Raw genomic sequence first — 19903 nt, forward strand, 5'->3', positions numbered from 1 at the left:
AAGAATCACTTTGATTCGTTTGCATCGGACGTTTGGTTAGTCGGCTCGTTGTTAAGAAGAAAAATGATCAAATGATAATCGATTCAAAATCAATTCGACCACGGACCGTCACGCTCGTTGCTTTCGTTGGAAGATCCGCTCGTACGCTCGTCTTCGCGTGCACGCAACGACCATGATGACTCCCGAGGAAGACAAAATTTACGGTTGCAGCGTAGTACACTGGGATTTCTTATCGAACCGCAATGACTGTATCAACAGAAGGAAACCGCAAATTTCTAGTGAGTCGATTCACGATACGAGCGTAACACGTTATATTCGCAATTATTTGTATGGTAGAAAATTATCTGTACTTGTACGATCGTTCGACGCGTGAACAAAGCTGTGTAAGCATCAATCGTTAACGGAACACGATCCGCACAAGGCATCGCATCATCGATACGAGACGATCTTCCGTCAAAAGCGGTGACGTGTCCTGTTGGATGAGACGCTTTTTACGCGGCTACCTGACGGCAACTAGGCCGACAGACAGAACTGTCCAGAGGTAATCGGGTGGAACGGATGTACGAGGAGAAGAAACAGCACCGATTGCTTCTCTGTTCACCTTTTCAAGTTCCTACTAAGTTCGTCTTGAAACCCTTGCAATCGGTGCTGGGGGACAAGAGAAGAAGACTTGACAACGAGCACATCACGCGCAGAATGTAAAACAGCACGACGACGCGTTATTGAACGATAACTGGAAGTTATTAGGGTCGATTGACGAATAACTGGACGTAAGGAGCACGTAGAATGGGTCTCGCGGTGTGCGTGCACGTAGAGAGACTCCACCTTGATTATTGTTACTTCGCATCGCCATTGGCGTTGACCGTCGACGTTACATATGGAAATTGCTCCCGTATAAATGTCGTCTCGGGTCTAATTCGACCATGCGCGCAATGTTACATTAACATTCGTGGCGAGATCGTAGTTGGGGAATCGGGATAGATCGCGGCTTCCAGTCGATGTCGACGGTCCTCGACGGGCTCTTGACGGGCGCGATTCTCCGAAAGTACTCCCGCCTGAACTTGTACAATCTTCCGATTCACCCGGTGCGCGAGCATGTTCTTATCCGATCTCGATTCGACTGCTCGTTCATTATCATCGTTTAACGAAGCAAAAGATCGGTAAATTCGTACGACCGTCGCTGAACCGTTGTCGTCGACCGCGACGTCGTAATCGTCGCGTGGTCAGTGCAAGCGCGAACTGCGTATCGAAATCAGTGTCAGTAATCGTCAGTATAAACTCGGTGTCGATCGCGTAGAGCGCGTTACTATGAGATAGAAAGAAACGGAAGGAGTCGAATTAATTTCAGACAAAATGAGAAGCGCGGGTTTGGATCGGTACAACAACGACGATGACGACGACGACGACGACGACGACGACTTTTTCAGCGGTGGCCCGTGTCCCTCGTGTCGATTGGCTGTCAACAAGGAGACCGGTCGACTCAAGTTCGTGACACACGCGCAGAATAAGATCCGCCGCCACGTTCGAATCACGGTGTACAACAGTTTCGATGTCGCAGGTGGTGCATGGGCGGAAACGATACTTGGCGGTTTCGCGTGAAATTGATGCTGTTGATTCCTGCCGTTTTACTGCCGATCACGATAATCTTCATCGCTCTGTCGCGGTCCCAGGTGATCGGCAAGGCTCCCCATCACCGTACGTACTTGGTACACACGACGAGAAGACAGGACGAGAAGATCGAGGAGATCCTCCCGCGTAAGTCTGTTGCCGCGTGTACACGTGATACGACGATGATGACGACGAGCTCGTAAAGCGACGCTTTATCAGGTATTAACGACGACGTCCGGTTCGTTGGCTGTCCATTCAGATTCGAATGTGTCGGTCGTCCGAACCAAGTGACGCGAGTCGCGTGGCTTAATCTGTCGTTATCGTGGTCGGAGGAAGCGCTACTCTTTTTCCTGTTCGAGGCAGAAGGTGTTGATAGCGAACAACTGTATTGATAGCGACCAGCCGCGGCGAGACGGAGCGGGCCGGTGAAGAAGAGGAAGAAGACAGAAGCCTGATACCTGGGATGAAAACCAGCTACGTGCCGGCGGAAACGTTGCTTCCCTCGAGACGGCTGTATCGTCGCAAGAGAGATCTGGACGGGGTACTTTATTCACAAAGCGGCGCAGGTTCCAGTTAACCGATACTCGATCTGCAAATTACCTCTGTCACGATCGTCCAAATTTATTCGAAAAACTTCCGTCCATCCGTTCGTCTCCTCGAGTTTCGGTGACTACTATGCGCGTAGGTATATGTATGTATGTACGTACGTACGCATTATTGAAACCTTTCCATCCGATTACCGAACAAGAACGGATCGGAAGAAAGGGAGGAGGCATTGTCACGTACACAGATAACGAGTGTCATCCTCAACGACGCTAATTAAAGTCAATCAACATTCAGTTAGTGTCGTTGATGCACGTTGTATAAATATCGATCGTGTCATTGCCAATCGTCTTATTTCGTGCAAGGTCAATTAAATCGGACACACCTATACACGGTACCCTACATACATATACCTATCTATACACGATCTAAGCAGGCATCGAATAGAAACCACAAAAACCACATCCCCCCCGTTAGAACGCGTACATATTTTTGTCCTATTATAATCCCGATTGCCGACGATAAGACGCCGCCGCCTACCACCTACACGTGTATATCATTAATATTCGTTGCATTGTTCGTGTGATGCAGGGAGAATCGGTAGATGGTCAGGTCGAAGAAGTAGACGATCCAAGTTCTGACAAAAATTTAGATAACTTCCTGGACGATTATTATTACTCCGAGACAGGCGCCGAAGACCAGGTCAAAGAAAATCTCGAAATACACAGCAACGACTACCGAGAGTAATAAGATTATTCATTTCACGTAGAAACGCTGCCTCTCGTTAAGTACGCTGAATCGATTCGGAACGACAGCGATAGCACGATAGATCGTACGGGCGGCCACGCGACTGTAAAACGGTTGGTCCAATGAGAATTGCTCTGTTCAGGTACGACGACGACGACGACGACGACGACGACGACGACGACGAATGCGCTCGTAAGAACGAGGAGGTACACTCGAAATTGTTCAACGGGAAGTACGACGATATCGAGGAACGTTCGCAGGACGAGTCGGACGAGGGCGAGCTAGGTGGCAGGCGGTTGATCTCGGACACCAGTCTGCCCATATCCGATGATGATGATGATGATGAGCAGCAGCAGCGACTCGAGAACGAAGCGGATACGGATTTCCACACGTTTTGGAAAGGCGAAGGGAACGCGCGTGCCATCAGGGAGGCTCAAGGTACACTCGCGATGCTGCCGGGCTTTTCATTTATCCCAATTGCTGTGCTCATGCGCTTTTTAAGAAACAGATGTTCGCCGCAGCAAAAATTATGACCGAGTACATGGACAGAAGCGCCGATCCTTGCGAGGATTTCTATCAGTTCGCCTGTGGTAACTGGGCGAAGCACAATCCTATTCCCAAAGACAAGGCTGCCTACGACACTTTCGAAATGATTAGAGAATCGTTGGACTCCGTGTTGAAGGAGCTGCTGGAGGATCCCATACCGAGAGACTCTGGACCGAACACGAACGACGCGACGGTGAAAGCCAAATATTTGTTTCGCAGTTGTATGAATTACGGTATGACTTTTTGTTTCGTACCGACTTTTCGCACATCGACGCGCTCTCAACGAGTTTTACCGCGAGACGTGTGGGGCTAGAGATCTTGGAGCAACGCATGGAACGGCCGCTCATACAGCTTCTGGACGAACTCGGCGGTTGGCCGGTACTAAGACCCGACTGGGATCCAGAGAAATTCGACTGGCTACTCCTCGTGGCACAACTGAGGCTTTACAATAATGACATTCTCATTTCCGAGTGGGTCGCGCCGGACATCAAAAACAGTGATCAGTACGTGATTCAGGTGAGAGTGGTAATGGGTAAACCGATTCGTTCGATGCGCCCGCGCGAAACATTCCTATCTCCGCGCAACGCACGACTGTTGGATCGCTCGATGAATAAGCTCGATTCCAGGAGAGAATTCAATTACAGTTCGATCAGACGTCGTTAGGTCTACCTACGAGAGATTACTTTCTCCAACCATCGAACACGATCTATCTGAAAGCGTATAAGAATTATTTGATAAAAATCGCCACTCTGCTGGGCGCGTCCTTGCAGAATGCCACCCTGGACGCTGACGAACTGATAGAGTTCGAAACGAAACTTGCCAAGGTACTTAGATCTACCTACTACTCGCGGATTTGTACCGTTCGCCACCTTTTATTTTTCCTATTCTCTGTGCGTCCTTCCGTTCTCTGTATGCATTCACAGATAACATCCTCTCCCGACGAGAGGAGAAACGTCTCGGAACTGTATCAAAGGATGAGCATCGGTGAATTGAGAACTCTGGTGCCTCAAATTAATTGGCATCGATATTTGACCATTGTTTTGGCGCGACCGACGAACCTTTCCGAGCCCGTCGTCGTCTACGCCTTGCAATACGTCCAGGATCTGGTGAACCTACTCTCGAAGACCAGGCCGCGGTACGCGACGATCCATGCCGGCAGCGGAAACGAACCGGGCGGCTAACTCTCCGACTGTCTGTCACCGTTGTTGTTTTTGTTGTTTTTACATTTGCAGAACGATTGCCAATTATCTCCTGTGGCGGTTCGTCAGGCACAGAGTCAACAATTTGGACGATCGGTTTCAAGAAGCTAAACAGAAGTTTTATTACATTCTTTTCGGAAGAGAACAGGCGCCGTCGAGGTGGAAGAATTGCGTGGCGCAAGTGAACTCTAACATGGGCATGGCCGTGGGCTCGATGTTCGTAAAGAAATATTTCGACGAGAAAAGCAAAAACGATGTAAAACGAAAGAAACCTCAGATTCTCGATCGCTCCTCGCATGGGTCGTCCGCCCTGTCCCGATCTCACAACAATTTCATTTTTTATGTTTGTAGACGCTGTCCATGACCCGAGAGATACAAAAATCGTTCAGAGAACTACTGAATCAGACTACGTGGATCGACGACGAGACGAAAGAACTGGCTACGGAGAAAGTGAACGCGATGCTATTGAGAATCGGTTATCCCGACTTCATACTACAACCCGAACTGTTGAACGAGCGTTACAAGGATGTGAGAATCAAGGCGAATCGCGCAGACAACGGCGCGGCGGCGATGCTCGCGCTCTTGACGCGCCCGTCGAGCATCCAGTCTGAGGTTGAATTTGTTTGTAGGTGGTGATCCGCCCGGACAAATATTTCGAGAACACATTGAACATTTTGCAACATTTGACCAGAGTGGAGCAAGACCGGCTCGGCAGTCCCGTGAACAAAACCCTGTGGAACACCGCACCGGCGGTGGTCAATGCTTATTACAGTCGCAGCAAAAACAGGATAAGTCAGTAGTGGTGGTAGTAATTTCATGGACGAGCGAATCGTTTCCGCGAACGAACGAAGAAAAGTTCTAAAACTAATCGTCGAATCTCGACCTTCCGCTCCTCAGTGTTTCCAGCTGGCATACTACAGCCGCCCTTTTATCACAGATACTTTCCACGGAGTCTGAATTTCGGCGGGATCGGAGTCGTGATCGGTCACGAAATTACGCACGGATTCGACGACAAGGGCCGACTGTTCGACAAGGATGGTAATCTCCATAGATGGTGGAAAGACGGGGCTATTTATGGCTTTCACGAACGAGCCCAATGCCTTATCGGTAATCGTCGCGGCGGCCTCTGGTCGGATTTCACCTCCCGTCGACGAACCGTTCGACCTATCGTCCAAATGACGATGCGATTTCATCTTTCAGACCAGTACAGTCGCTACACCGTCAGCGAAGTTGGAATGCAGATCGACGGGATCAACACGCAGGGTGAAAATATCGCGGACAACGGCGGCATTAAACAAGCTTTTCGAGTAAGCGATTCTCGAAGACAGTGCAGCTTTGTCTGCTTTTAAATCTCTGCCCGTCGTTTATCGACAATCGGCAACGCGACGTACGATTAATTAATCACGATCAAAATCCATCTGTCGTTAGGCTTATCAAAGATGGTTACGCGCTAACGGAGATGTCGACGAAGCTCTGCCCGGTTTGAACGCGACTGGCAAGCAACTGTTCTTTTTGAACTTTGCCCAGGTTTGGTGCGGCTCGATGCGACCAGAAGCTACCAGAAACAAATTGAAGACAGCCGTTCATTCGCCCGGCAAGTTTCGCGTGATTGGCACCTTGTCGAATTCGGAGGACTTTGCCGAAGTGTTTCATTGCCCGTTGGGCGCGCCCATGAACCCAGTCGACAAATGTTCCGTGTGGTGACCACGGAACGTCGTCTCTTTCTTCCTTTTCCATATAAGTTTCGTAGTCGTTCCTCGTCCATCGTCCTAAAAATTGAGGAGAGGACGACGACGACGATGCGATTCGAAAACGATGAACGTGGGATCAATTTTTTGGCGAGAAAACGAAGCAGCGAACGACAGGCAAGGTGAAAACCTTCGGTCGGCCGATCCTTTCGTCGTTCCGTCGAAGATATTTCGTTAACCGGAACGGGAACATATTTTAGTACTGTAGTGCTTTTAACGTTAGTTGCTGTAGAGCGTACAACTTGTACCGAACTTTACGTCGAAACAGCTGCGCTGTTTAAAGTCCAATTATAACAGAAATACCTACTGAAGAGAATAATAATAATTTCAGACAGTCATAAAAATCTTTACAATCTATTTCCCTGTATATCCACACACTACTACATGTATAGAATTCTTTCGTCGTTCTCTATTTTAATTTACGTTTCCTGCAGATCTTTACTCGATCTCGTCTCACATCCACGTAATCGCGTACACACTATGGATATAAACTCGTTCACGTTACAATTTTTCTTTGGAGTTTCGCGAAAGGAAAGAAGGGGTAGACGACAGACGAGAGATCGTCCTGTCGACACCGCGTTCGTATAGACACAAAAACAGGGTCACTCGTTCCGTACGTGGCAAAAATACACGTGCCGATCGAACCCGCAAAAACCAACATCCACAGCTGCTCTTCCGTAGTCCGCCGTTCGCTTACGACGAACCATTCGACGGGCGATCGACCGACGATCTCGTCATCTTGTACTATGGTACTGCTTTAAATTGACAAAACTGGGACGATAATTTTATACAAAGAGATCGATAAAATGTTTCGTGTTACTTATGATTTAAAATAATCCTTTTTCTTTAAGCATAATATTCTCTCTCTCTCTCTCGCTCTCCTTGTGAAACCATAATCGCCTCGACAATAGTACAATGTGTGCTTGATGCTAATTAATTTTCAGAGCGTGAGTCAATACTCGATTAGAAATGTAGGTGTTTGTATAGTTACAAATTGTACTAACAAATCAGGAATTTTGCGAATACCATCTTGCACTGCCGTCATTTTCTGTTCATTATTCGATACGCTGCATCCTTTGTCAATCGTCGCGATGTACACGGCAATTCGCTATAGTCGAATTTCGCGACTCACGACGTCGTCGTCGACGTAAAGAGAATGACAACGGAATTCAAACAGAATTTTAGCTTTCTAAGGGCAATATACCTGCTGTATAGTTCACAACCAACTCAGAAAGTTCGTTCCTACGGTGAGACTACGGCGATGAACGATATAAAGAATGCAGCAAGGAAATATTTAAAAGTGATCGTCCTCGTCGGGGCAATCGAAAGAAACGGAACGGCGGGAATATATCGTTCATAAACAACACCTATTCGTCGAATTAACGAGGATTCGTATCTCGATCTACATGCACCCTGCGTTAAAAAACACGCTTTTCTTCGCCATCGTTCCTCGCCATATTTTCGTCGAAGACTCGTCGTGTAAATACGTCGCGTTATACACGTTCTCGAGTGATATCAAATACCACGTAAAAATTCGATTTGGCCTTAAACCTATCTTCATTCTCGTTTAATGTATAGCCATTACAAATTATACGGTAGTTTAAATTCTTTACGCTTCTATGACGTTTTTATAAAAATTCGTCTATTTAAATTATACGTCTCGCGCGTTTGCTATACGTCTGTCCGTCTTCGATTGAAATTGAATCGAATGGAAATGTACCTTGTCGACTTCCATTCTTCCGACTCTCCTATTACCATCGTCACGTATACGTATTGCGTTAACGACCGATGTTCTTCACTTGTGCAGAAACTGGTACTCCAAAATGTCTTCTTCGTCTGCAAAAAAGAAACGTGCGTTTTAGTCTCGTCCGAGCCCCGTGGAAGGGTGTCGTTCGCGGCTGCTTTCGGCTGCACTAAAAGGACATACACACTATGACGCGGCGACATGGGAATATACTCATCATTTCGACGAACAATAAGTAATAAAAAGAAAATAAAGAAAACGATCGGTAAAGTTTACGTTATAAGTATACGTTTACGGGTAAGTACGACAAGAGAATTAACAAGTTACTACGTACAGTGTTTGCCTCGTCGTAGCTCGTAGAGTGCATACGTCCGCGGATCTGTCGGATCTATGCGAGATAGTGACATCGTAAACTACTCGTCGACAATGTACAGACAGAGAGGGCATTAGGCCTGGGCAAGTGTTCAACTATGTATAAAACTACGTATGTATAGAGAATTCATTCGTTTTCACAAATCATACACAATCCAGTACTTGAAACTTGAAACAAGCACATACGATCGGTGTGATTACCTCAAGGCAGGTTCAAAAATGCACGTTGCTGTGTATCTATTTAAGTAGATGTAATACAATAATTACGACAGAGAAACGGTTTGTTCGATGGAGCCTAAGATAAAAAAACATACTGTGTTATCAAATGTACGAGCTAATTAACAGAAAACGTATGGTCAACGATAAAAGGTATAGTATAGCGGAACCGTGGACGTGGTAGTCGATCTAAATGCGAGTAAGGAACGTATCATCAATTATTACTCTAAATACGTCGGAACGACGGAGCACGAAAATAAGGTATCGGCGGTGGTGAGTCACGCGATGTGTGACAAAATAAAATACACTCACAGTTATTGTCTCTGCTATTGTTGTCCAAATCGCTAGTCTGTGTACGAGTTTCCTCGTGCACACGCCGTTGTTCTGCGTCGACCGTCATCGCGGCACAAGGCACAAAAACGACTCGATCATTGTGTCTTTGACACGGCGGCGCGCGGCAAGCCGTCTCTAATCCAGTGCACGTAACAACGCAACACGTATGTATAAGTTGCAAGGAGAAAACTCGTTTCTACGTTTAGTTTCTTTTTTTCGTTATTAGACAGAAAGCAGCAGCAGCAGCGGCAGCGGCAGGTCCATTTAGAGCGGCGCAACAAATAAAAAATGAAATAAACCAAATTCCGAGTATGCCTGTGACTCGCAAAATTAGTACGCATCTCCGTCTCGTCTTTCCGTTTCTCTCGCGCGCGTCTTTTCAACATTTAAACTCTACGCTTAAATTTCTCGTCACGTCCCAATCATGATGTAAAAACATAAGGTGTGTTCTTCCGCCATGTTCAAATGTGTCGCTGTTTGCGCCTTCCACTCATCGGCCATATTGGAAGTACGATGACCTATTGTTTATTTCAAACACGCATATATATTACACTCCGAGAACCTAATTTTTGACATGTTTACGATTTTTAAATTCGCTCTGTTTTAATATGAAGTGTGATTGGGTAGAAATCCAAAATGGCCAACGAGTGGAAGTGTCCGTGTACAGATGGATGTTCAAATGGATGCGCAAGAACACACCTTATGTTTTTACATCATGGGTAGAAATATATTTTCAAAATTCGTTACCCGTTACTGAAACGTAATTATTTCAATAACGGAATATGGAGATATTAAGACTGGTTTTTTTCTAAGCTAAAGGGTAGTCGTTTAATTTATTACAACTAGTTTTCATTGTACATGGAGCCATTTGAAGTGACACAAGTAACCAACGGATATCGTCAAGAGGATTTACTAGTGGTTCATAATTGAGAAAGCAACGACACAGCGTGCACATAATAACCGCCGATTATGTATGTATATTCGTGAGAATTGAAACTAGTTTGAGGCACGTCGGAAGAGGGTCTCCGGCCGCACTATCATTCCGCGGAGTGGCTTTGAACTATTAAGCCGAGAGCCAAAAACCAGTCCTCGAATCCTGATGCATTATTCCGTTAAGTGGTTGTCACAAATTCGACCTTAATTGTGGGGATGACAAATGGCGCGCCTGTGTCCGGCGTGTTTTGTGTCTTCCCGGACGTCAACGGCATCGCAAAGCGTTCCGCGGCGCTGCCAACTGACGTATACTATACATATGCCCACGTATATACGTACTATGTGCATGCACCGACGTATATTCGCGGACTAGGAGAGATACTTAATTAAGAGGGACTCGGAGAGACAGTTGCCGCGCGCGTTACATGCCTTTGATTTTTAAACGTGTCCATTAGCCCTGTCCGATGTTTGCCATTTATCTTTCCCGCTCTTGTTGCGCCCGCGGAACTCTTTTCAATTACTCCGCCGCAGACGACAGAAATATCGTCCACGTATTTCACATCAATTCTCTTGCTACGTGCACCTTGGCTTCCTATTGTACATTGTGTCTCATAATTAAAGTTCTCCTGTCTTATTATTCATCCTTCAAAACGATTTTAGTACTTCTATTCATAATTTTAACGACTTTGGAAACGGGCTTGGAAATTCTCAAAAGAACGTCGGCTCGTACGTTATGCAAACGTATTAACGTTCCTTGGAAACCTTCGGTGATTTCCTCCTCAGACCATGTATAAACACAGCGTGTTACTTTTATTTTCAGTTATCACGGTGCCAAAGGCATCTGGGCGATAAACCTCGTTTGGAAAATCCCAAGGAGGATTAGAAGCGAAAATCGCCAGTGATTTTGCTTTGTCACGGGCGAACGAGGAGAGGATTAGGACGAGTTCCGAAATCCTCTCGACTCTGACATTACACGCCGCGGCGAAAACAAGCTGGAACTGACTGAGAGGCGACGTTAGGCGCGCATCCAGCGGGTCGAAATTAAGTTCGAAAACGCGGTTAAGTGCCACGCGGCGGATCAAAGGAACGGCTTGAGTGACGGAAACCAGCTGGCAGACAACGATGATGTTCCGCCGCCGCGGCAGCCTCCTCAGATTTATACGCCCATTTTCTCCTTCGTTTTTCCGTCGTTTCCGACTCTCTTTCTACATATCTCAGCGCGTTTAACGGCACTTAAAACTATCTGTTCCGCCCCGGGGAACGGCTCTTTGAACAAATACGTACTCGGTTAATATTCCAATAAATAAGGCGTCTAGAGGAACACGCTGAAAAATCGTTTCCTCCTTCCATTAGGGAGAGCATAAAAGTTTCAGTATATCACAAATGTGTATATTAATGTATATCTGGTATACNATGAAATAAACCAAATTCCGAGTATGCCTGTGACTCGCAAAATTAGTACGCATCTCCGTCTCGTCTTTCCGTTTCTCTCGCGCGCGTCTTTTCAACATTTAAACTCTACGCTTAAATTTCTCGTCACGTCCCAATCATGATGTAAAAACATAAGGTGTGTTCTTCCGCCATGTTCAAATGTGTCGCTGTTTGCGCCTTCCACTCATCGGCCATATTGGAAGTACGATGACCTATTGTTTATTTCAAACACGCATATATATTACACTCCGAGAACCTAATTTTTGACATGTTTACGATTTTTAAATTCGCTCTGTTTTAATATGAAGCGTGATTGGTTAGAAATCCAAAATGGCCAACGAGTGGAAGTGTCCGTGTACAGATGGATGTTCAAATGGATGCGCAAGAACACACCTTATGTTTTTACACCATGGTCCCAATCACCAATTTTGCGTTTCTCAAACATACTGTACAACCTGTGTCTGCAACATAAAATATTTTATATCGTACAGAATAATGTATAATGATTGATGCGTATCATAACGACGTCGATGAACGTTTCCGTAAACTTATACCTTCTCAAACGTCGAGTTACATGATTTGTTTGAAGCGAAGTAAAAACATGTTTGTTCAATAGTTCAACGATTCATCCTACGTCCTAGTTTGAACATCGTACAACGACAAATCCGCATCAAATGATTTATATCGATGCGCGCTCGCGCTCTCTCTTTCTCTCTCTCTCTCTCTCTCTCTCTCACACACACACACACACACACAAACAAAATGTTGTTTTGTTCATTAATTTCGCATCGGTCAATCCATCGGACTTGTCGTTATCACGACGTTTCAATTATTAGGATGGACCCAGCCCTACTACTATCTTCTTTCGTCTGCATCCAGTCGAAATGCTTAATTTTCCAACGGAAACATTTCTCGTGCAATCTCTCTTACTCGAGTCTATCAAACCGGGGATCGATCTCTGCGATATGAAAAGTATCTGTTTATCGATAATAATTACGAGTTGCTTTAATTAAACGATACTGGTGTTGTGAGAGAAAGAGAGATAGAACGAAGAAGCTTCGGTAGTTGGTTTTGAAAAATTACACAACTGGATAACCATGGAGTTTTCAACCACGACTGTATGTTATGTTATAAACTGTCAGGTGATAATATCGGCTATGATATATGTTTTACAAATATTAAGGAAGCTATCTCTTGGAATAATTCGCGTAAAGGTAAAAAAAAGTAATGAAATCGATAACGAAAAGAGAGAAGAACCGAGTGAAGCTGAACATTACTTTCTTCGACACGAGATATCTTAGATAAACGAAGAACGGTCGCCACACCGTGTGTTCTATGACTTAGAACATAGGCCAGTATTCAGAGTCGTTACTTATCCTTAAGATCGTCTTAAGCATTTGCCATCCCTGTCTATCCCGTATTTCCAGTCCCAGGCTTGTACAGGAGACGGGGACTTGAGCAGATGCTCAAGGCGATCTTAAGACTAAGCAACGACTCTGAATACCGGCCATAGTCTTCTAGCGATGCCGCCGACCGACACATTTATACGTATCATACGCAAAATATTTTCTAGCAGTATTTTATAAGACATAAAAAGAACGTTCTCTAGATAGAACGCGACACGCTAAGTAAAAATGTAAATATAATAGCAATATTAATAATAATGTAACGGCAAGATCGTAATCGTACGCGACGAACGTTGCAATTAAATAAGCCTTGTACAACGTGTGTATGTACGTAAGAGACGCGGAACGGAAATGAAACGTAAATCGATAATGTGAAACGCATCGACAGAGATAAAGAAATGGAAAGTGTTCAATGTTGTACATCTTGCAGAAAGCTTGCGTATGCTTATACGTATAATAAGCGTACGTGTACGTGTACGCGTACTATATAAATTATATGTCGTAGTTGTCATCTCTTCTCATTTAGTACGTACTTTCTAACATTGATAAAATGGCACATTTAATATGAGCGTGTATTACGTCCTATTTACATATTGTCGAACTTGCGATGCGATACCACGTAATGTAACTGCAAACTTCGGTCATCGGCAAATAATGGCTCGAATCGATAGGAATACAATGAAAAAATTGTCCTCCACGCACGGACAATACGCGATATCATTTAAATGATCCACCAATAATTCGTCCGATATACAATAACATTTTCGTATCGTATAGTCTTCTACATACATTTATATATACTTTGTTACTCTTAAAGGATAGATTACTCTTAGAAAACCATTCGCGTCAATTAATAATAATAATAATAATAATAATAATAATAATAATAATAATAATAATTAGTGAATCGTTCAACATTTCGAAACAATATCCTCTCGATTTTAAAGAAATAGCTGCCCCATTGTCGTAGACAATCCTAGAACGCAAGCAATGGAAAAACATTAATATATAAATACGTACCTCCTCCTTTCATTTAATTAAATCAAGTATAATGTACATGCATTACGTAGCGAATTATTTTAACGTTCACTGTGCCAATTCATCGAGACGCGAACCGCGTGTGTTATTTACATGACCATGCTTGTGCTCTACCTCGTGTGCGATCGTGCTTTACATCTCAACAAGTACACCGTAAAACATATTTATAATATCAAGCGTGCAGTATAGTGTATAATATATGTAATCGATCGTCAACATCGAATACTGTCTCGTACTCGTACATATCAGTTGTACTACCAGTCTCGTCGATATCGCGATCTCATTTCAACGCGTCTATGCTAAATCTCGACAGACCAGTTGCGCGCAACTCATGCATCAATTTACAATTTACATTATTATCCCTCTCGTCTCCTACGGTAAATTTAATCGCGACAATTTCACCGTTCGTACCCTCTCCCCGTAATTATGTCCGTCGAATTCCGTCGAGTAGTACAAGTTCCAACTTTGTGTCGACCAAACGAAAAAAACCAGGAATTTACTTTGCTAGATCGGTCGGTCGGTCGGTCGGTCGGTGACTACTGCCGATTCAAAAAAGATGACGCTCGAGAACCGATCAAAATTCACGGGGCAAGAAGGAATGTCTGTTTCGCCCTTTGCTCAATTCGCGCACTTTTCACGCGTCATTGTGCAAATTTCCCTTTCTTTTTCCTTTTCTTAGATCAGATTAGTGCACGCGTGTGTGTATATTTACGCGTTACATGCAAACATTTTAATCGATACAAAGTACGTTTAACAGAGACGAATTCTCAAGGATAAATTGTTACTGCCAAGTACATGGTACAAAGTGGAATGCAAAAGTGGAGATAACATACAGTAAAACTTCAAATGCGAATTATATAAACCTGAAAAAGTAAACAGTGAACAGGGCAACGAATAAATACTTTGAAATACCGTCGAAAGAAAAGAAAATGAAGCGGGATTGCCAACACACGTTCGTGAAGGCTCTCGTCTTCGCCAAACGGGTGGAGTAAAATCTGTACGCGGTCTCGCTGGGTAAGAATCGGAATCGTTTTCAAAGTATTCGTTCGAAGCTCGACGACTGCTGCTGATCTATTTACAACACCGGCATCTACATAACATCAACAAAGAATTCACACGGATTTCCCATCGCAATGCGAAATGACTGTCTACTACCAGATAGGTCTTGCTGGTTCTGCTGGTTTTGCTGCTGCTGCTGCTGAGTTCCCGAGCCAGTTCCCGTCTGCACGGACTGTTCAGAGCCACTGGAACGACTACGACTGCCGTTCGATCTCTTTCCGTTCGAGCTGTTTCCATTGCCAGAGTTCTTAGTCGGCATCGTTGGGACCGACGGAATATGCAGCTCGGACTCGGACGCCGACGAGCAAGACTTCAAATCGTGAATAGGTTCTTTGCAAATGTGCTCGCTACCCGCGCTACTGCCGCCTGATAAAACGTATCGTATTATTATTATTAGAACAGACTTATTGGAAGTTGGAACGCGTTCCGACGAGACGTTCCGTCACTGTCACCGCCGCCACCGCTATCATCTCTATCACCGCTGCTACTCTCACCTGAACCGCTATGAACACTTTCTTCCCGGTGATATCCGTACACGGTTGGTTCGTTGGTGAAGTTAAATGGCATCGGACTGTAACCAGTCGCGGAATGGGGTGTATACGTTCCCGAATAAGGCATGTCCCAAGCATTCGGTGGAGGTAGTGGCCCGACCGTGTCGCATTCCAATTTCATGCTACTCATCGCCGAACACAAATCGCCGAATATGTAATAACATTGTTCGGAGAACGTTATCTTGTTCACCGTATGCCTGATAAAACCAGCTTTCAGCATCAGAGACGCGTATTTCCTTGCATCACGTCGATCAATAAATCCTTCCACGTGAGTATGCAGCCAATCGACGACGTCCGCTCCGATGAAGGCGTTCGGTATTATTATTTTCAGCCACATGCGATCGCGAATCTCCAAGCCTGAATCCGGCCGAGCCATCGCTCGCACTATCGTCGGCATGTCCGTGTTCACTGTCAGGTGTAGCTCTTCTAATGGTCCTAATTAGAACGTGTAGTTTTACTCGTCACATTCAGTTTGTATCGCATATCGGCAGCGGCTACCTTTCTGAGCCGGGGAGGGGGGGGGGGCGTGGGCGGGTAGAAAGGCGGAAACTCACTCTCCGTGTCCGGAAGCGTGCTCGCTAGACTGCTCGACGTCGACGTCAATGTGGTAGCGCTCGGCGGACGCGGTGGAAAACCTTCGCCCCTTATAGCGGCCGTATGCGCCACCCAAGCACCGGGATCTATAGGCCGTACGGGTTCTGTACGCGGTATCGTGAAATAGCCTTTCGGATTAGGATCCCAGCATTTCGCTACAACCAGTTTGATCGGTCTACGGAAACGAACGATCGATCGATGTTAAACGACATTTCATTAAACTCATCTCGTTATTGCTACTTTCACCGTACCCTGGTTTCTGAACTACTTCGCGGAGCACCTTCACTGCCTCGTCATTGGACATATTTTCAAAGTTAATGTCGTTCACTTGAAGAATCATGTCGCCAGGTTCTATTCGTCCGTCCAGAGCAACCGCCCCTCTGAATCATAACAACAACAACATCACCAACAATAATAACAATACCGTGTGTATACATGTGCGCAAACGTTGCGATCTACGCTATTTCGTTCCAATCTCTGTTCCAATGATTCATTGTACAGGGTAAGATCGTACGATAGATAATTGCAAACTTTTTATGATCCAACAACACGTACCCCTTCATTATTGAACCGACATAAATTCCACCGTCTCCGCCTTTATTACTCTGACCAACAATACTAATTCCAAGGAAATTAACGGTGTCCATGTTCAGTGAAACCGTTATGATGTTCAAGGACATCGTGCTGTCGGTGATACTGCTAAAGGACGATGTCCTGGACATCGGTGGTAACCGGTGACGCCTTCTCCTCTGTGGCCTACGCCGATCTGTATCGCGTTTGAGCACAGTATAAACTCGATGTCGATCTTCCGGCGGGAACGTTCATTCTCTATCACTATTAATTAATTAACCAGCATTCGTTACCTAAAGTTGCTCTGTCGACCGTGCTACTCATATTAGTGTGCCTGCCTGTGGTAGACGTTATGCGGCTACTAGCATCATCATCCGACTCTAAAAATGTTGTTGTCTCTAAATCTGAACTTAAAATAGAAGCAGTCTCATAACCATGGCCCGATCTGTGCTTCGAATGACCATTTATACGAAGTCCTGAGTCAATAAACAAATAAAAACGATAGGTGATGAACAACAACAACAGACTTACTTGCTATCTTTACTGTTCGTAACCGCGGGACTCGCGGACTGTGCGATCGAGGAACATTCCGAGTCACGTCACAAGAAGTCGTAAATGATTAGTCTGCCGAGAGACGAGCTTTTGGACAAATTCGACGTTATAAAATACAGATCGTCGTCGTCGCGTACAGGTATACTCTCTCGCTGATTCACGCTTGATCGTAGCGTCGCCGCACGAATGAAACGGGGTAAAGCGTATGCTACTGTGTGCACTCCTCGAACGCAACTAATCATTTAGCATTGGAAATAATACGAATCGATTCGCTTCAACCAGTATCAACGACGTACCGTTGTATTTATTGTATTTTTCATATTTATCCGTATGATGTCTCGAACTCTTGTGCAAGTGATGCCCTTGTCTGCTGCTCGTGATACTTTCTGTTTCGGTCAAGGTGTCGTCGTGTGACAACGGGGGTGGGCCACGAGTCGTATGACCTGGTGTCACATGATCTATGCGATCGTGCTTCGCCTCGCTATGTGCCACGGAATCTGTGCACTGCGACGCGCCGTCCGACACATTGCTGCCTTCAGCAGATACCAGCTATGTAAATAAATTCGTTTCGTTAAAAACTCTGTCGCTCATTTCGTCAATAACTTGTCTTATCATACTATTTCTCTGGTCAAATGAATTATCCCTACGCTTTGTCCCATGAACAAACGAAGAATCGGGACATTCTCAGACTTACGTACATTATTACGACCATCTACATATTCATGTACCATGTAGGTACACCATAGAATCTGCGTTATCTAACGATGGACGCATCAAAGACACAGAGACATGCTCGTCGACGACCCGCCAAGCGTAATGCAAAAGGTGATGCGGGTTTCTTTCACCGCCTCGTCTCATTGAAAATTTGTCGAAGGCTCGTAATATGTAAATGAAAGATTATTAATCTCACCCAAGAAACGACTCGTCCATTGAAACACGGGAGGTGGGCATCGTCATCTACAATTTCTTCTTTCACCACTCTAACAGCAAAAATGTTTGTTGTAATTAAGTACCGTTCAAATACTGTTACAATCACAGATTACTTGGGAGGTGGACAGAGTTTAATGCGCTCATAGAAATGGGTGAGGGAAAATCGCAATCGCATTTCACATCAATCTGTTACACACGTGTATGAGATACATAGTGCGTATAAAGTGTCAACCGGTAAAATGCATATTCGAATGTAGGAACAATGTTCATGGGATGGGAAAGGAAACTTGACTGGATCTTTGAAATGTGTGCAAAGTGTAACGGATGCACGAAAGGCAGCAATTACTTTTGCAAAAGGCCGACAGTCAGAAAGAACAGGTGAAAAAAAAGAATACACTTAACAGACGGCCGCTGGACGACGAGTGAAAAAAGGTGTTCGAAAATAGAGCCGGAAACAATCTGTCAGGAAGAACGGGAGAAACGAACGCGAAACGTGACTGGAAACGACTCGAAATTGGAGTGCCTTCCGAGCGGATCGTACATAGTTGACACGTTCAAATCGCACCAGGTCGTAGGGCATTGACTCGATTCGAAGACGATAAACGATGTCCGACGGTGACAATCGTTAATTTTTAGGATGGCAGGGAGGAGGAAACGTTGATAATCGAGGAAGGCGGCACTTACCCAAAATCATCATCCATTGATTTGAAGAAATATTTATAATTCGGTCGATTCAAGACATTTTTGAAGTCGGCTAGAGTGACCCTTTCCGGCGAGATGGTCAGCTTCACCAGGTAAGGGGTCTCCTCGTCGTCGATGTGATATATGATTTTAGTCTCTTCCATTGTTCGCTCGACGTTGTTAACTCGGTTACTCGGCGTGCATTTACGATAAAAAACTGATCTACCCACAGCTCCGCTAACTATCTATGAACAATTCTCTTATAATAAAACCAATATGGCGCGTCACAGTTCGAGCCAAAGCCCTCGCGCGTACGATGAACGCTCGTTCATGAAGCCTTATGGTTTGACGTGAATTCCGCGGCGCGTAACATTATCACGATTACGTGCGGCGTACAACGAGGAAACTGTCGACATTATTCACGAGGTTCGCACGACGCGTACTCGCTGCTTCCGACGGCTCGAATTAAACGTCAACATTCTTATTCTTGTCGACATAACACACTTGCAGCCGTCGTCGTCGTCGCGGCTCGGCTCGACGGTAGTTACTTGTTCGACAGCGATACCACCACAGTATACCTAATACCAGTATGATCACTCTCTCTTGGGAATTGTGCCCGATGCATGGACTAAAGCATGGACTTAAAGGACGGTGCCTAAAGTGGGATTATGGGCGAGGGGAGGGCTCCCAAAGGCATGAGGGGGAAAACAGCTCTGTTTGAGCCCACAAGTGGTGCCCTCAGTGCGGTCCCGCCTGATTTTGAACATGCTTATTCGTCTGATTCGCCTGGAACATGGATGTTGAATATGTGTGTCGTCATGATATTTCATGAGACAATCGTAATAAAGTAATGAGTATTCAAAACAATAATTGTGAGATGCATAACATGACGTGTTACATTATATTTTTAGGAACATATATATAAATGGAAGAGCACATAGAGAAGAAATCGAAAGATAATCGCTAGGTTACTTACCAAAGGGCTTACTTTGAAAGGATTATGTACTGAACAGTTTCCAAAAGAAATGCAGAATGAAAATGTGAACGTACAACATAAAGGTATATCGTTAATAGACGTAGTTTATTCTCTCACTGCTTTACA

The 19903-nt window shown here is 45.0% G+C and overlaps 2 protein-coding genes across 12 annotated transcripts; one reads left to right on the top strand and one right to left on the bottom strand.

The window, feature by feature from the left end:
• The first annotated feature begins 71 nt into the window (after positions 1-71).
• LOC108625615 (neprilysin-4) lies at positions 72-6735 on the top strand. Of its 8 annotated transcripts, none has more exons than XM_026814073.1 (16): positions 72-278; positions 1349-1484; positions 1559-1755; positions 2004-2149; positions 2743-2896; positions 3046-3336; positions 3420-3677; positions 3758-3960; positions 4071-4268; positions 4368-4579; positions 4677-4899; positions 4995-5171; positions 5273-5435; positions 5541-5750; positions 5844-5950; positions 6072-6735. In XM_026814073.1, exons 1-16 carry the CDS (start codon positions 173-175, stop codon positions 6345-6347), a joined length of 3057 nt encoding a protein of 1018 aa, XP_026669874.1. In that variant the 5' UTR covers positions 72-172; the 3' UTR covers positions 6348-6735. The 8 variants fall into 8 exon arrangements, with proteins under 8 accessions (XP_026669874.1, XP_026669876.1, XP_026669873.1 ...); XM_026814075.1 differs by having other exon boundaries at positions 3055-3336; XM_026814072.1 differs by having other exon boundaries at positions 2743-2894; positions 3041-3336.
• On the bottom strand, positions 6730-19379 carry dsh (Segment polarity protein dishevelled). Of its 4 annotated transcripts, none has more exons than XM_018025733.2 (10): positions 18805-19379; positions 18101-18170; positions 17487-17739; positions 16932-17114; positions 16624-16834; positions 16320-16448; positions 16029-16243; positions 15418-15909; positions 15020-15289; positions 6730-8227 (listed from the first exon to the last, which is right to left on the bottom strand). In XM_018025733.2, exons 1-10 carry the CDS (start codon positions 18963-18965, stop codon positions 8187-8189), a joined length of 2025 nt encoding a protein of 674 aa, XP_017881222.1. In that variant the 5' UTR covers positions 18966-19379; the 3' UTR covers positions 6730-8186. The 4 variants fall into 4 exon arrangements, with proteins under 4 accessions (XP_017881222.1, XP_017881223.1, XP_026669882.1 ...); XM_018025734.2 differs by lacking the exon at positions 6730-8227 and adding an exon at positions 11879-13802; XM_026814081.1 differs by lacking the exon at positions 6730-8227 and having other exon boundaries at positions 11879-15289; positions 16932-17018.
• Positions 19380-19903: the final 524 nt, after the last annotated feature.

This window comes from Ceratina calcarata, unplaced genomic scaffold (assembly GCF_001652005.2).
Source record: "Ceratina calcarata isolate Rehan_Ccalc_2016 unplaced genomic scaffold, ASM165200v1 scaffold368.2, whole genome shotgun sequence".
Lineage (NCBI taxonomy): Eukaryota > Metazoa > Arthropoda > Insecta > Hymenoptera > Apidae > Ceratina > Ceratina calcarata.

What these genes read in the sequence shown, in the direction of transcription:
- LOC108625615 (XM_026814072.1), top strand. Translation starts at nt 173, where the DNA reads ATGATGACTCCCGAGGAAGACAAAATTTACGGTTGCAGCGTAGTACAC. An exon ending in AAGGAGACCGGTCGACTCAA is followed by an intron (nt 1,485 to 1,558) that starts GTTCGTGACACA and finishes TCGATGTCGCAG; the next exon opens with GTGGTGCATGGGCGGAAACG. An exon ending in TCGAAACGAAACTTGCCAAG is followed by an intron (nt 4,269 to 4,367) that starts GTACTTAGATCT and finishes ATGCATTCACAG; the next exon opens with ATAACATCCTCTCCCGACGA.
- dsh (XM_018025732.2), bottom strand. Translation starts at nt 18,965, where the DNA reads ATGGAAGAGACTAAAATCATATATCACATCGACGACGAGGAGACCCCT. An exon ending in TCAATGGATGATGATTTTGG is followed by an intron (nt 18,171 to 18,804) that starts GTAAGTGCCGCC and finishes TTTTGCTGTTAG; the next exon opens with AGTGGTGAAAGAAGAAATTG. An exon ending in CACGCTTCCGGACACGGAGA is followed by an intron (nt 15,910 to 16,028) that starts GTGAGTTTCCGC and finishes CGTTCTAATTAG; the next exon opens with GACCATTAGAAGAGCTACAC.